This window comes from Bombina bombina, chromosome 1 (assembly GCF_027579735.1).
Source record: "Bombina bombina isolate aBomBom1 chromosome 1, aBomBom1.pri, whole genome shotgun sequence".
Classification (NCBI taxonomy): Eukaryota; Metazoa; Chordata; class Amphibia; order Anura; family Bombinatoridae; genus Bombina; species Bombina bombina.
The window spans coordinates 139160665-139177746 of NC_069499.1; the positions used below are offsets into that span (position 1 = coordinate 139160665).

Sequence of the window (17082 nt, forward strand, 5' to 3'; positions counted from 1 at the left end):
TCTCTCCCCAATAATTTCAATAGGGTCTAATTGGTGTATTTGATATTATTAATAGTTTCCACACTCATTGGTTTAGCCAGCCCATCCCACTCCTCTCTTATCTCTACCTGGCTGTCACCACCAGTACACATGCGTGTGACATGATCAGATGTTCTACAGCTTATTGATACTTCAGTTTAATGGTACAATTATTAACGGCGCTGAATAAAGTGATTTCCATATTTGAATAAGTGTGCTACGATAGGTCTGTTGAGCGGCATGTCGGACGGCCCGTTTGTGTGGGCTGTCGGTTGTTGCTTCATCAAGAAGAAGAAAATATATATTTGAAATAAGTTTGGTGATTTGTTTAAAAAAAAAAAGTGCAAATTGTTTATTATGCTAAACACTACTGAACAATGTTTTTAATGACATCTATTACAACTGACATAGAATCCTTAAATAAGAAATGGCACATTCAGAACCTAGCACTAAGGCTAAAATAGCTCAACTGAAATATTGCATTTATTGTTAAAATGTTTTAGGTATTATTTGCCTGATTTCCTTTGTGAATATCTTGCACAATAAATTTTCATAAACATTTGTACTTTGTCAAATTATTAGTTACTCTAAACTATAATGAATGGAGCAGCATCTATCTCGTAATTGGTATTTACCTTTACCAGCTGTACTCTATGATCTATAGCCCTGTAAGAGATATAAAATAAAACAATTAATCCATTAAACAATACAGTGAACTGTAAATTAATAAATCACTTAAAGAACCTCTAAATGCAGTAGAATTGCATACTTAACAAGTGCATAATAAAAGGACAATGCAATAACACCTACTCTAGATTTCAAATAAGCAGTACATGTTTTTCTGACAAATTTATTTTTTCTCCCATTTTCCGGCCCCCTGTATCATGTGACAAACATCAGCCATTCACAAATTAGCATACGTATACCCTGTGAGTTTGTGCATATGCTCAGTAGGACCTTGTTCCCCAGAAAGTGTGCATGTAAAAAGGCTGTGCAAAATTTAATAATAGAAGTAAATTGGAAAGTGTCTTAAAACTGCATGCTCTATCTGAATCATAAAAGTGTATTTTGTCTTGAGTGTCCCTTTAGTCCCATTGACTAAACTAGACTATTAGTAAAGATTTCATGCGCTCTTAAAAAATAAATAAAAAATAAATACTTTGGGCCAGATTACAAGTGGCGCTCTGTTATGAGTGAACGAAAAAGTGTTTATGGCGGGTGTTTGTGCGCCTCGGGTGTAGCACTTGTATTACAAATTGAAAGTAAATGTGGTTTATTGACCGCAATTAAAGTTAACGCACGTCAGGATAGCGTATCCTCAGAGCTCTGATTAACTGTTTCTCAAAACAAAAAAGTTGCACAAAACACATTAAAAATACATTACAAAGTACAGTCACACTCATAATAACATTATCTAAAAAAAAATATTTTAAAAATATTGCACAATAAAGTTATAAGGGCTCAAATATATGAGATCTCAGGTGTTGAAAACAGCAGGCAAAGGGCTTTAAATTAGAGATACATACATATACATGTCTAAATATGTGTATTTATGTATGTGTGTAAATATATATATACAGTATATGTTTATATGTGTGTACAGATGTATTTATATGTGTATATTTGTATTTACAGACATATATACAAATATAAACACAAATATATATATATATACACACATAAGACATATATATTTACGAAACAGCTGTCCTCGGATTGGTCTGAATCACTGTACTAACCCTAGCTAAGCTTAAAAGCTGTGTAATACGGTGATGCTATTGCGTAAAGCAAAGTCTGCCTTAAAAAGCAGGCTAAAAGTAAAAAAGTGAGTCATTATGAACCTCATTTGCGTATATTACCCATAATCCTTTGCTGCATTGGAAACAATGTATTCAGAGAGTTTCTGTGGGAAAAACAAGTCTTCTGACTTGTCTAGATTTGTAAATGGGTTACACAATGGGTTATTTTCTCTACATTTTATATATATGTGCACTGGAGCCCTTTGCAGTTAAGCAGAAGAAGAAAACATGAAAAAAACATATTTATGCAATACTCATAATTAATAAAGTGTTATACTGTGTATTTACTGTAAATATTTCACATTTCAATGTTCTGCACATAGCAGAATGTGTTCTATGTATTTTTATATATATATATATATACATACACACATACATATATCTGTATATATCTCTATCTAATCATGTATATAGATATAGATATATATAGATATACAGAGAGAGAGAGAGAAAGAGATATAAATATATATTTGTGCAAAAAAAACATCAGATATATGTAGAAATATGTATTTGTGAAAAAACTGAAATTTTCTGCTATGTGAAGAACATTGGAATGTCAAATATTAATATTTTCGTATCGGGTTAGTGCACTTGAGAATATGTGATTGGGTTTGCGTGCGAGTAGGGTGCTACGTTTTTTCCCACCTTTTTTTGCTACATCTACTTCAATGGGGGAATACGTTAACGGCATCATCATATTTGAAGTTCGGCTTTTTGTGCGCATCAGGTTAGTGCGAAGGCAAAAACCTTTACTTTCAACTTGTAATGCGAGTGCTACCCGAAGCACGAAAAAAACCTTACTACTAGCGGAGTTAGTGTGCGAGCAGGAGTATTAAATAACGTTCCACTTGTAATCTGGCCCTATATATATATATATAGCAACAAACAAAATGAAGCACTCACTGGACTTTTGACATCAAGGTGATAAATTTATTTAGTGACGTTTCGGGACCTCTAGCGTCCCTTCTTCTGACAATCAAAAAGTGCAAATAAACAGACTTATAAAGGCTTTCAGCCCCCTCCCCCAGAACAAACTCCAATTACAGGAGATCGTGTGCAAAACTAAGGGGCTAAACCATAATGTTAGCCCAGATCAACAAAATTCATACACAAAAAAATATGTACACAACACTGCAAATATACGTGTATAAATGTATAAAAAAAGCTCTAGTTTTTCCAGTGCCCACGAAAAAGGGCAAACTAAATGTTTGTGTTTTGTGACTTCTATTGTGTGGGTAAAAAACATGGTAGAAAGAGCCCTATGGGAGTAGAACAGCAGACAAAGGGTATTTTGCTATAATCTCACCTAAATCTGACCCAGTGAGATTGGACAATTTTGGGAAATATATTATTTGTGTGTTTCATTTAATTTAACTATATGCGGCCTTAAAGGGAATCTGAACCCACATTTTTTGTTTCTTGATTCAGATATAGCATGAAATGTTAAGCAACTTTCTAATTTACTCCTATTATCAAATTTTCTGCATTCTCTTGGTATCTTTATTTGAAATGCAAGAATGTACGTTTAGATGCCGGACCATTTTTGGGTGAACAACCTGGGTTGTCCTTGCTGATTGGTGGATAAATTCATCCACCAATAAAAAATTGCTGTCCATAGTACTGAACCAAAAAAAAAGCTTAGATGCCTTCCTTTTCAAATAAAGATAGCAAGAAAACGAAGAAAAATTGATAATAGAAGTAAATTAGAAAGTTGCTTTAAATCACATGCTCTATCTGAATCACAGAAGATAAAATTTGGGTTCAGTGTCCCTTTAAGGTTTCTAAAATATTCATTTGCCTTGTGTTAGGAAATCATTCATTACTGCTCTAAAGGAAAGCAAAGTTTTTTTTGGATGAGACAAACTGTTTTATTTTCTTGTAAAACATAGATTATGGGGCATATTTATCAAAGTGCGAGCGGACATGATTCGATGTAGCGTAGCGTATCGTATCCGCTGCACATCGATAAATGCTGACAGCATACGCTGTCGGCATTTATCATTGCACCACCAGTTCACCAGAACTGCTTGTGCAATACTGCCCCCTGCAGATTCGGTCGGTAGCAGGGGGTGTCAATCAACGTATTCGTTTTTAGACCGCTTCTTCATAACTTCTGTTTCCGACGAGCCTGAAGGCATCCATTAAGAGCTTGATGATTCGGCCCCTAAGTCTTCATTAGTACCTAGTATTTGTTAGCTGGAATTTAATATTAGTCCTGCAGCAATCGTCTTCATTTATTATTATTATTATTATTATTATTATTGTTTTTTTTATTATTATTTATTTTTAAAGCTCAAATTCTTTAGAGTTGGAAACAATGTTTCACTTGTTATATGAATTACCAGTATACCATGTATGAAAAATTACTCCTTTAGGTTTATTTTTGCATATGAACTACCTGTTTATGCTGCATGAAACATAACCCATTAAAATGAGCTGAGCTTGCAAGTAGAACAGATATCATTATCTTATCACTCTATTTAAACACAAATGCTTCTTTATCTTATCTCTGAGTTAACTGAAAATGAATAGTAGTACCTATCTTTCACATCCCCTCTGGCAAATTTCTTTCTGCTGGATCTTGTTCACATAGATTTTCTATACATATAGCGGTTTTAGCAGTTATTTCAAATGACAAAAAGGTAAAGGAGCTATTTTGTAAATAATTTCATACACTCCAGCAGGTAGAGTGGATCACACTCTGCCCCTTTAATATCCACTAATTCCAGGAGCTAATTAAAATAATGTAAAACGTAATGCAAAAATAGTGAAAGTAGAAATGAGTATTTTTCACTTTTTTTTAACATTGATTTAATATGAACCCATATTGTACTAATATAAATTGTGTCACAGACTCACCCTTTATCAGCTCTACATAATATGATGGAAATAATAAAGCAGCACATAAAATAGGACTTAGTAATTTCATGTTTGAATGCGTAATTACCTTGTACCGCCATTTCCATGGAGATAAATTATAACTGGATTATTATCCGACAGAGCAGTTTCATACCAGTGCTGGTCTTTCCCTCTTGCTTCGTCCCCCCTGCTGACAGGAACAGTATGCCTGAAATGCAATAATGTGATTTTAATAAACAGAGAAAACGTATCAAGTCTATCCACAAAGAGGCTTTCTGCAAAAATGTAAGTTTTACACAGACTGACTGGGACATTAATTCTATGTACGGCAACAATAACTGCAGCGTCTGAAATCCTATACCTGTGAAGGCAACAGCAATGCCCTGCTTCTCTAGCAGTTAAAGGGGCATATAACAATGTCTTGTCTCTCTAGCAGTTAAAGGGACATACAACAATGTTTTGCCTCTCTAGCATTTAAAGGGGCATACAACAGTATCCTGCTTTTAGCAGTTAAAGGGGCATACAATATCTTGTCTATTTAGCAGTTAAAGAGAAAAACACCTCAAAATGTAATTCTCCATTAATTATGGAATCAATTTCAGGATATAATTATTATGTTTGCCCTGGTTTTTGCTATACCATATCTTACTCTTGTTTTTTGTTTTGTTTAGCTCACATTCCCCATTGACCAAATAGCAAAATCTGTCACCTAATGCTGCAAAATCACATAACCAGCTAGTTACATACCTAATCTCACTTGATTGCTGACAGCTAGGACTAACTGTGACTCGTGTAATGTTGGTTGTACATTTGGACTAGTAAACTACTGCCTCTATAACGTGTTCCACAAAGGAGTCAAAATTCTGTTTGTAGATCTTTAGTAATTTCCCGGTAATAGTGCTATTAATTTATTGCTAAGAAGGCTGTTTGCATAATCAACTGAATTTCCCCACTCACCATACACCAACTGTAACTCCTTCTTCAGTTGTGAGGTAGAAGTTTGTAGTGTGGTTTAAATACACCTCTGGCTGAGTGAAATCCACAAAATATGGAGCCCTTACTGGGGGGGGGGGAGTGATACAAAGTGTTAATAGTAATATATATATAACATACTAGTAAAGATTTGCTTATTAAACAGGTTGCAAATAAAATCAGATTATCAGAAACAAATATCTCAGAAGAACCGTGGCCATTATAAAACTGTATAAATAAATAGTAATATTTAACACCAGTAGAATTAGGAAGCTTGTGAAGAAGAAGAAGAATAATACATCTAATGCAAAATGTACATGTGCTAAAGATTTAGATTTAGAGAGTGTAAGTTTATATCACTGACCTAAGATAACTTTATGTTTAACCTGTGGACATACATGCTCCATGTGTTTATCTTTATTTCATTTGCTGTGCCACTTCAGAGCAAACCAGCTCCTGCCCTGATCAAACAATCACTATATATCATGTTGCAGGGTTAAGAGGTCTGCATCATGCACACCAGCCTCTCGGGGGGGGGGGGGGGGTGTTAAAATAAACATAATTACAGAAGATGCAGACAATACAAACTGCTAGATTACGAGTTTTGCGTTATGAGGGATGCATTGCTAACTTGCACGTTATTGTCACCGCTCACTTCCCTACAGTGCTGGTATTACAGGTTTTCTAAACCCGGCGTTAAAAGGCAAGAAGTGAGCGTAGAGCAAAATTGTGTCAGCAGTGTAAAATTAAGTCAGCAGTGCGCTGGTTGTACGGGCTCGTGCACGATTTCCCCATAGACATCAATGGGGAGAGCTGGCTGAAACAAAAATTCTAACACCGACAAAAAAGCAGCGTAGAGCTCCGTATCGCAGCCCCATTGATTCCTATGGGGAAACAAAATTTATGTTTACACCTAACACCCTAACATAAACCCCTAGTCTAAACACCCCTAATCTTACACTTATTAACTCCTAATCTGCCGGCTGCCGCCCCCGACATCGCCGACACCTGCATTATACTTATTAACCCCTAATCTGCTCCCCCAACATCGTTGACACCTACATTATATTTATTAACCCCTAATCTCCCACCCCCAATGTCGCCGCAACCTACCTACACTTATTAACCCCTAATCTGCCACTCCCAACATCGCTGCCACTATATTAAACATATTAACCCCTAAACCGCCGCACTCCCACATGGCAAACAATAGTTAAATATTATTAACCACCTAATCAGCCATCCCTAACATCGCCGCCACCTATCTACATTTATTAACCCCTAATCTGCCGTCCCTAATGTCGCTGCCACTATATTAAATTTATTAACCCCTAAACCTAAGTCTAACCCTAACCCTCTAACACCCCCTAACTTAAATATAATTAAAATAAATCTAAATAAAACCTACAATTAATAACTAAATAATACATATTTAAAAATAAATACTTACCTGTAAAATAAACCCTAAGATAGCTACAATATAACTAATAGTTACATTGTATCTATCTTAGGGTTTATTTTTATTTTACAGTCAAGTATGTATTTATTTTAACTAGGTAGAATAGTTACTAAATAGTTATTAACTATTTACTAACTACCTACCTAGCTAAAATAAATACAAATTTACCTGTAAAATAAAACCTAACCTAAGTTACACTAACACCTAACACTACACTACAATTAAATAAATTACCTAAATTAAATACAATTAAATAAATGAAATACAATTAGCTAAATTACCAAATAAAAACAAACACTAAATTACAGAAAATAAAAAACAAATTACAAGATCTTTAAACTAATTACACCTAATCTAATAGCCCTATCAAAATAAAATAAAAAAACCCTAGCCTAAACTAAACTACCAATAGCCCTTAAAAGGGCCTTTTGTGCGGCATTGCCCCAAAGAAATCAGCTCTTTTACCTGTAAAAAAAAAAAATACAAACAACCCCCCAACAGTAAAACCCTAACTAAAATAACCTAAGCTCCCCATTGCCCTGAAAAGGGCATTTGGATGGGCATTGCCCTTAAAAGGGCATTTAGCTCTATTGCGGCCCAAACCCCTAATCTAACAATAAAACCCACCCAATACACCCTTAAAAAAACCCCTGAAGATCCACTTAGGCAAGATGTCCTTAACGAAGCCGGCAGAAGTGGTCCTCCAGACGGGCAGAAGTCTTCACCCAGGCGGCATCTTCTATCTTCATCCTTCCGACGCAGAGCGGGTCCATCTTCAAGAAATCCGGCGCGGAGCATCCTCTTCAATCGACGGCTTCTTGCTGAATAAAGTTTCCTTTAAATGACGTCATCCAAGATGGCGTCCCTTAGATTCCAATTAGCTGATAGAATTCTATCAGCCAATCGGAATTAAGGTAGAAAAAATCCTATTGGCTGATGCAATCAGTCAATAGGATTGAGCTCGCATTCTATTGGCTGTTCCAATCAGCCAATAGAATGCAAGCTCAATCCTATTGGCTGATTAGATCAGTCAATAGGATTGAAGTTAATTTTTTCCACCTTAATTCCGATTGGCTGCTAGAAATCAGCCAATCGGAATCTAAGGGACGCCATCTTGGATGACGTCATTTAAAGGAACCTTTATTCAGCAAGAACATGTAGTTGATTTAAGAGGATGCTCCGCTCCGGATATCTTGAAATGGACCTGCTCCGCCTCGGAAGGATGAAGATAGAAGATGCCGTATGGGTGAAGACTTCTGCCCGTCTGGAGGACCACTTCTGCCAACTTCGTTGAGGACATCTTGCCGCTTGGATGAAGACTTCTCCCGGCTTCGTTGAGGATGGATGTCGGCTCTTCAAAACTGTAAGTGGATCTTCAGGGGGTTAGTGTTAGGATTTTTTAAGGGTGTATTGGGTGGGTTTTATTTTTAGATTAGGGGTTTGGGCCGCAATAGAGCTAAATGCCCTTTTAAGGGTAATGCCTATCCAAATGCCCTTTTTAGGGCAATGGGGAGCTTAGGTTTTTTTAGTTAGGGTTTTATATGGGGGGTTGGTTGTGTGGTGGTGGGTTTTATTGTTGGGGGGGTTGTTTGTATTTTTTTTTTACAGGTAAAAGAGCTCATTTCTTTGGGGCAATGCCCCGCAAAAGGCCCTTTTAAGGGCTATTGGTAGTTTAGTTTAGGCTAGGGGTTTTTTTTTTGTTTTGGGTGGGCTTTTTTTATTTTGATAGGGCTATTAGATTAGGTGTAATTAGTTTAAAGATCTTGTAATTTGTTTTTTATTTTCTGTAATTTAGTGTTGTTTTTTTTTGGTAATTTAACCAATTGTAATTAATTTATTTAATTGAATTTAATTTAGGTAATTTATTTAATTGTAGTGTAGTGTTAGTGTAACTTAGGTTAGGTTTTATTTTACAGGTAAATTTGTATTTATTTTAGCTAGGTAGTTAGTAAATAGTTAATAACTATTTAGTAACTATTCTACCTAGTTAAAACAAATACAAACTTGCATGTAAAATAAAAATAAACCCTAAGATAGATACAATGTAACTATTAGTTATATTGTAGCTAGCTTTGGGTTTATTTTACAGGTAAGTATTTCGTTTTAAATAGGAATTATTTAGTTATTAGATTTATTTTAATTATATTTAAGATAGGGGGTTTTAGGGTTAGACTTTGATTTAGGGGTTAATAAATTTAATATAGTGGCGGCGACATTAGGGACGGCAGATTAGGGGTTAATAATATTTAACTAGTGTTGCGAGGCGGGAGTACGGCGGTTTAGGGGTTAATAAGTTTATTCTAGTGGCAGCGATGTCCGGAGCGGCAGATTAGGGGTTAATCATTTTATTTTAGTGTTTGCAATGCGGGAGGGCCTCGGTTTAGGGGTTAATAGGTAGTTTATGTGTGTTAGTGTACTTTTTAGCACTTTAGTTATGAGTTTTATGCTACAGCTTTGTAGCGTAAAACTCATAATTACTGACTTTAGAATGCGGTACGAATCTTGACGGGATAGGCTGTACCCCTGTGCGGTGCCCCTAAATCTGCAAGACTCGTAATGCCAGTGGTATTTTTACTGCAGTGCACATAATTATATTGTATGTTAAAGTTGAATGTCCCTTTAATTGTTGATATTAAGAACAGATAAAACATAGAAACATGTAAAATAGTGATATCATAAGCAGGCTGGGAATTTTTTATCCTTAGCCCTAATTCGGGGTGACAACTTCAGCCAAGAGAGATAAGAATCACTTCTCAAACAACAGAAGTTAGTATTGTGTTTAGGCATAAAACAAATTTCGCCTGCAGCTATTTTAATATACACAAAGGAGTCACCTTACTCCACACAATGCAGAATTTGTTAAACCAAGTGAACACATTTAAAGTGTGGGAAAATGCATGTGTGTTACTGTGCAGCACATTATAAAACTTCAAGAGATAATAAAGTCAAAACTCAACTTTTTTTGTTACGATTGAGAGCGAAGTTTTACAAGAATTTTACAATTTACCTTTAATTGCCTGTTCTGTTAGTTTGCAGTCTAGGGATGTACCCTTTAAAAAGTCACTTGATTATGTTTTTATTTATCTCCTATTATGTGATCAATTAGAGAAAGTTCTGGATCTTGCCAGATACTCAACGGCTTTTCTTTGGCCAGTGTAAAACACTACTGCCCAAGTTAAAGAGACATTGAACTGCTGGGTACGGGCACAAGAGCATAGTTAATATTCACGCCATGATATGGTGTTTCCTCCTGTCCCTGAAGTCCTCTGCTAAACCGCTCTTGATGAAGTTAAGCATTTTTATACTGGGTGCCACCATCTTGGAGTTTAGGTACTCTTACACCCTGTGACAGAAGCTATGCACATTAGCAGATCAGTGATGTTTTTGACAGCTGTATCATCTGCTTCAGGTTGCCAATTATTTTTTCCATGGTTTAAAAGAAAAAGGTTTGGATTTTGGAATAGTTTGGATATTGGAATATCTGCATCTTTAAAATGGGACAGTTGGGAGAAGGGATGGAACCAAGTGTAAACAACAATATCTTATGTCATTTAGGTAATATTTACATGCCATAATACAGCTTATACATGTAACTAAAGGTAGTTATATATCATGTTTTAAATATTTTTGTGGCTTACAGGTAAGGAAAATAGGGGATCTGGGAATATGTACCTGTATGTATATATATATATTATACATTAGTTCAAGCATTGCAGCTGCTAGAAAACTGTAAAGATTCCATTCTGTATCAGACATGCTAACCAGACGTGAACAAACATCTGTCAAAGAGCCAACATCATCACTGATCTGTGAATGTGCACTGCTGCTGTCATAGAGGGCAAGAAGAATCCTACGCTCCATAAGGGCAGAGCCGATTATGAAGATGTGGAGTTTTTAACCAACTGTCACCTGTTAGGGGTTAAAGGGACAGTTTACACCAGAATGTTTATTGTTTAAAAAGATAGTTAAAGGGACACTGAACCCAAATATTTTCTTTTGTGATTCAGACAGAGCATGCAATTTTAAGCAACTTTCTAATTTACTCCTATTATCAATTTTTCTTCATTCTTCTGCTATCTTTATTTGAAAAAGAGGGCATCTAAGCTTCTTTTTTTTATTCAGAACTCTGGACAGCACTTTTTTATTGGTGGATGAATTTATCCACCAATCAGCAAGGACAACCCAGGTTGTTCACCAAAAATGGGCCGGCATCTAAACTTACATTCTTGCATTTCAAATAAAGATACAAAGAGAATGAAGAAAATGTGATAATAGGAGTAAATTAGAAAGTTGCTTAAAATGTCATGCTCTATCTGATTCACGAAAGAAAGAATTTGGGTTCAGTGTCCCTTTAATCCCTTTATTACCCATTCCCTAGTTTTGCATAACCAACACAGTTATATTAATTTATGTTTTACTTATGTGATTGCCTTGTATCTAAGCCTCTGCAGACTGCCCCCTTATCTCAGTGCTTTTAACAGACATACAGCTTAACCAATCAATGCAGACTCCTAAATAACTCCACCGTAGTGAGCACAATGCTATCTATGAGACGCACATGAACTATTACTGTCTAACTGTGAAAAACTTTCAAAATGCTCTGAGCTAAGATGCGGTTTTCAACGGTTTTAGAAATCAGTTTGAGCCTACCTAGATTTATCTTTTCAAAAATACCACCAAGGGAACAAAGCAAATTTAAAGATAAAAGCCAATTGGAAAGTTGTTTAATATTACATGCCCTATCTGAATCATGAAAGTTTAATTTTGACTAGACTGTCCCTTTAAGATATAAGAACTGCTGTGAAGAGATCAGCAGGCACAGGTGGAAAACCAATAGCATGGTGAGTAGGAACCATTCTATTGTTATTTTTCCCAGCATTTTAATATCACTTTTTGCTATCCACATTCAAAGTACATTTTACAAATAAGACTTAAAGGGACAGTTAAGTCAAAATTAAACTTCAGTGGATTGGATAGAGCATGACATTTTAAGCAACTTTGTAATGTACTCCTGTTATCATTTTGCTTTGTTCTCTTGATATTCTTTGTTAAAGAGTAATCTTAGGTGAGCTCAGGAGTGTGCACATCTGTCTAGCCATCTGGCAACAGTGTTTGCAACATTGTTTATAGCAAAGTTATACATAGGTTACAAATAATGCTGCCATAGACTGCTAAAAACATGTGCACGCTGAGATTCTATTAGCCTAACTATCTTTACTCTTTAACAAAGGATATCAAGAAAACAATGCAAATTTGATAATAGAAGTAAATTGGAAAGTGGTTTTAAATCACATGCTTTATTTGAATCATGAAAATGTAAGTTTGACTTTACTGTCCCTTTAAGGAGAATTGTATTCTGAGTGTAATATCCCTTTATCTGTTTAATATCCCTTTTGCAAATGTTATGTGTTATGGTCATTTTATTTTATTGAAATACACTTACTTATATTTAAAAAAACCACTTTGGCCAGCAGAACAGGAAAAAGTCGAATGATGAACGGAATGCTTATGTAGATAATTAGAAGAGCCAAGGCAAACAGTTTTAGGAAGGAAACCAAGCGGGATGAAAATCTGTAACAGAGTAAAAGTTGTTATTTAAGACCATTTGTAATATGAAATATTTATAGCACTGTACAACATCAATTATAAAACACAAATGTGATTAATATGGGTGCATCATTGTTTTAAACATAGAAACATACATTTGATGCTAGATACAAAAAAACAGAAGACCCATCTAATCTTCCTATATTTAAAGGGGCAATAAAGTAACAATTAAACTAACAAATTCAACTACAGCCTGCAATTTTAAACAACTTTCCATTTTACTTTTATTATATAATTTGCTTCCTTCACTTAGTATTCTTTGTTGAAAAGCATATCTAGGAGCTAGCTCCTAATATATACATCTTGTAATTGGGTTACCTGATGTGTTCAGCTAGCTCCCAGTAGTGATGCTCTTTCAACAAAGGATAACAAGAGAATTAAGCTAATTTGATAATAGGAGTAAATTGGAACATTGTTTAAAGTTATATGCTCTTTCAGAATAATATATATATATATATATATATATATATATATATATATATATATATATATATATATATATATATATATATATATATACAGGGAGTGCAGAATTATTAGACAAGTTGTATTTTTGAGGATACATTTTATTATTGAACAACAACCATGTTCTCAATGAACCCAAAAAACTCATTAATATCAAAGCTGAATAGTTTTGGAAGTAGTTTTTAGTTTGTTTTTAGTTATAGCTATTTTAGGGGGATATCTGTGTGTGCAGGTGACTATTACTGTGCATAATTATTAGGCAACTTAACAAAAAACAAATATATACCCATTTCAATTATTTATTTTTACCAGTGAAACCAATATAACATCTCAACATTCACAAATATACATTTCTGACATTCAAAAACAAAACAAAAACAAATCAGTGACCAATATAGCCAACTTTCTTTGCAAGGACACTCAAAAGCCTGCCATCCATGGATTCTGTCAGTGTTTTGATCTGTTCACCATCAACATTGCGTGCAGCAGCAACCACAGCCTCCCAGACACTGTTCAGAGAGGTGTACTGTTTTCCCTCCTTGTAAATCTCACATTTGATGATGGACCACAGGTTCTCAATGGGGTTCAGATCAGGTGAACAAGGAGGCCATGTCATTAGATTTTCTTCTTTTATACCCTTTCTTGCCAGCCACGCTGTGGAGTACTTGGACGCGTGTGATGGAGCATTGTCCTGCATGAAAATCATGTTTTTCTTGAAGGATGCAGACTTCTTCCAGAAACTGACAGTAGGACTGGGAGTTGAGCTTGACTCCATCCTCAACCCGAAAAGGCCCCACAAGCTCATCTTTGATGATACCAGCCCAAACCAGTACTCCACCTCCACCTTGCCGGCGTCTGAGTCAGACTGGAGCTCTCTGCCCATCCATCTGGCCCATCAAGACTCACTGTTGTCAGAGAGGTTTAGAGAGGAGCGCCAGTTAAGTCAAGGTCTAGTGTGTATGTGTGAGAAATGTATTCACCCTTTAGTAGATAGAACCCTTTGTGAGGGCTGAGTGCCTATGTCTAGCTACAGAGGCTATTGTGATAGTAAGACAATAGAATAGAGGAATGTAAAAGATATGATACAATTTATTACAATCACAAATTCAATCTATAAACATGGATCCATGGTACATAAAAAAATATATATAAAAACAGTTTAGAAATGATAATAGTACATAAAATTCCAAGGGGAAAATATTCCTCCAAGGGCAAAATGTCCCCAAGATAGTATACAGAGAGTGGTAGATATAATTGGACTAGACTACCCTCTGCTTCATATAATCATATAAAAACCGGTACAACAGGTTGGTGGAATAGTTTCCACTGATATAGGAAATACAATCTTATGCAAATAAGGATGCAGCTGACCAATATATCATGTGTGAACAATATATCAGAGGTAAAAAGAAACACAAAAACGACAGAAGTGATCAAAAATGTGATCAAAATGAACTAGTGTGTACACAATCTAGTGTAAAAAATGTTCTCAAAAATGATGGCACAAAAAGGTGTAAGAAATATAAAAAAGTGTAAAAAATGTGTTACAGTGATCTGTAAAAATCAGTCTTGAGATATTTCTTGGCCCAGTCTTGACGTTTCAGCTTGTGTGTCTTGTTCAGTGGTGGTCGTCTTTCAGCCTTTCTTACCTTGGCCATGTCTCTGAGTATTGCACACCTTGTGCTTTTGGGCACTCCAGTGATGTTGCAGCTCTGAAATATGGCCAAACTGGTGGCAAGTGGCATCTTGGCAGCTGCACGCTTGACTTTTCTCAGTTCATGGGCAGTTATTTTGCGCCTTGGTTTTTCCACACGCTTCTTGCGACCCTGTTGACTATTTTGAATGAAACCCTTGATTGTTCGATGATCACGCTTCAGAAGCTTTGCAATTTTAAGAGTGCTGCATCCCTCTGCAAGATATCTCACTATTTTTGACTTTTCTGAGCCTGTCAAGTCCTTCTTTTGACCCATTTTGCCAAAGGAAAGGAAGTTGCCTAATAATTATGCACACCTGATATAGGGTGTTGATGTCATTAGACCACACCCCTTCTCATTACAGAGATGCACATCACCTAATATGCTTAATTGGTAGTAGGCTTTCAAGCCTATACAGCTTGGAGTAAGACAACATGCATAAAGAGGATGATGTGGTCAAAATACTCATTTGCCTAATAATTCTGCACTCCCTGTATATATATATATATATATATATATATAATGGATTATTTAGATTTTTTACAGTATACATAATAATTGTTAATAATTATTATTATTTTTAAAATATTTTATATTTCAATAACGTGCCTTAAAAAAAAAAAAGTTTTCATTGTGCTAACCTGACAACGCTTTAGACCTACATTGCGAAACACAAAGTGCATTGTGTTATTACTCCTTTATATCCCATTAAGGGATTTAATAAAGCTTTGAATAGACTTCAAATAGAGTCGGTACAGTCAAATACAGAAATGGTATTCAAGGGAATACAATAACACTTAAAGGGACATGAAACCTAAATGCTTTTATATATTTATATATATATATATATATATATATATATACACACATATATATATTTATATATATATATTTATATAAATATAACAGTATCTATAATCATTTTTAATAATTGTTGTTTGTTGTTAATTGTTGTTTTCATGTGCGTAAACCAGACACAGCGTTAGACCTGCATTGTGAAACCCGAAGAGTGTTATGCATATTTTACATTCCTATGTTCTTCCCATTAAAAAAAATCATTTTTATTATTAAATATATATATATATTTATATATAATCAGGGTAAAGATAAGCACTCACTGGATTTAAATACAACAACTATTTATTGGCAGTACTTATTTAAATCCAGTGAGTGCTTATCTTTACCCCGATAGAATACCCTGCTAAGCACCCTGGTGTGCGTTTGGGTTGGCGAGTGAGAGTGCACTTACTTGGAGTCTATATATATATATATATATATATATATATATATATATATATATATATATATATATATATATAGTGTATATATATATATATAAATAAATATCTGATAGTTTTTTTTCCGCTGTTAATATTATTTTATTAGAGGATAGAAGGATTATAGAAAAGAAGAAAAAAAAAACATGCACAAATTATTTCCATACCTTATTTTTGATACACAATATCCATATTCCAGTTCTTAAAAACATACATTAATCACATTCATGTAGTTCTAGAATTATTACAAAAACATAAACTATAACTATATTTTTAATAAAAAAAGATCAGTATTCTTTCCTTTCTGAATTCATTTTTCTATCCTCATTTTAACTTAAATTAGAATAGCTTGTACTTGTTAGAATACTATACAATGAGTTAATATATGTGAGAGTTAAAGGGACACTGAACCCAAAAATGTTGTTTTGTAATTCAGAAAGAGCATGCAATTTTAAGCAACTTTCTAATTTACTCATATTATCAATTTTTCTTTGTTATCTTGCTATCTTTATTTGAAAAAGAAGGCATCTATGCTTTTTTTGGGTTCAGTACTCTGGACAGCAATTTTTTTATTGGTGGATGAATTTATCCACCAATCAGCAAGGACAACCCAGGTTGTTCACCAAAAATGGGCCGGCATCTAAACTCACATTCTTGCATTTTAAACAAAGATACAAAGAGAATGAAGAAAATTTGATAATAGGAGTAAATTAGAAAGTTGCTTAAAATTTCATGCTCAATCTGAATCATGAAAGAATAATTTTGGGTACAGTGTCACTTTAAGTTCTCTGAAATGCTGATCTGAGAGAGGGAAGACTCGGAATTCCTAACAACACTGTTATAAAGGCAAAACAAAAGATATGCTATGAAAAACCCTCTTTGTCTAGACCCCCCCCCACTCCATGGCCCCCATCATTCCCACACTATTTATG

At 34.8% G+C, this 17082-nt stretch overlaps 1 protein-coding gene across 1 annotated transcript in view; it reads right to left on the minus strand.

Moving 5' to 3' along the window:
• The window catches only part of ABHD12B (abhydrolase domain containing 12B), a 142448-nt gene that overhangs the window by 31419 nt on the left and 93947 nt on the right, over positions 1–17082 (minus strand). Inside the window, exons 3-6 of the mRNA XM_053697639.1 lie at positions 12551–12678; positions 5634–5736; positions 4765–4884; positions 654–684 (exon numbers count right to left, since the gene is read on the minus strand). Of these exons, the coding sequence (XP_053553614.1) occupies positions 654–684; positions 4765–4884; positions 5634–5736; positions 12551–12678 (382 nt within the window). The remainder of the gene's footprint in view (positions 1–653; positions 685–4764; positions 4885–5633; positions 5737–12550; positions 12679–17082) is intronic.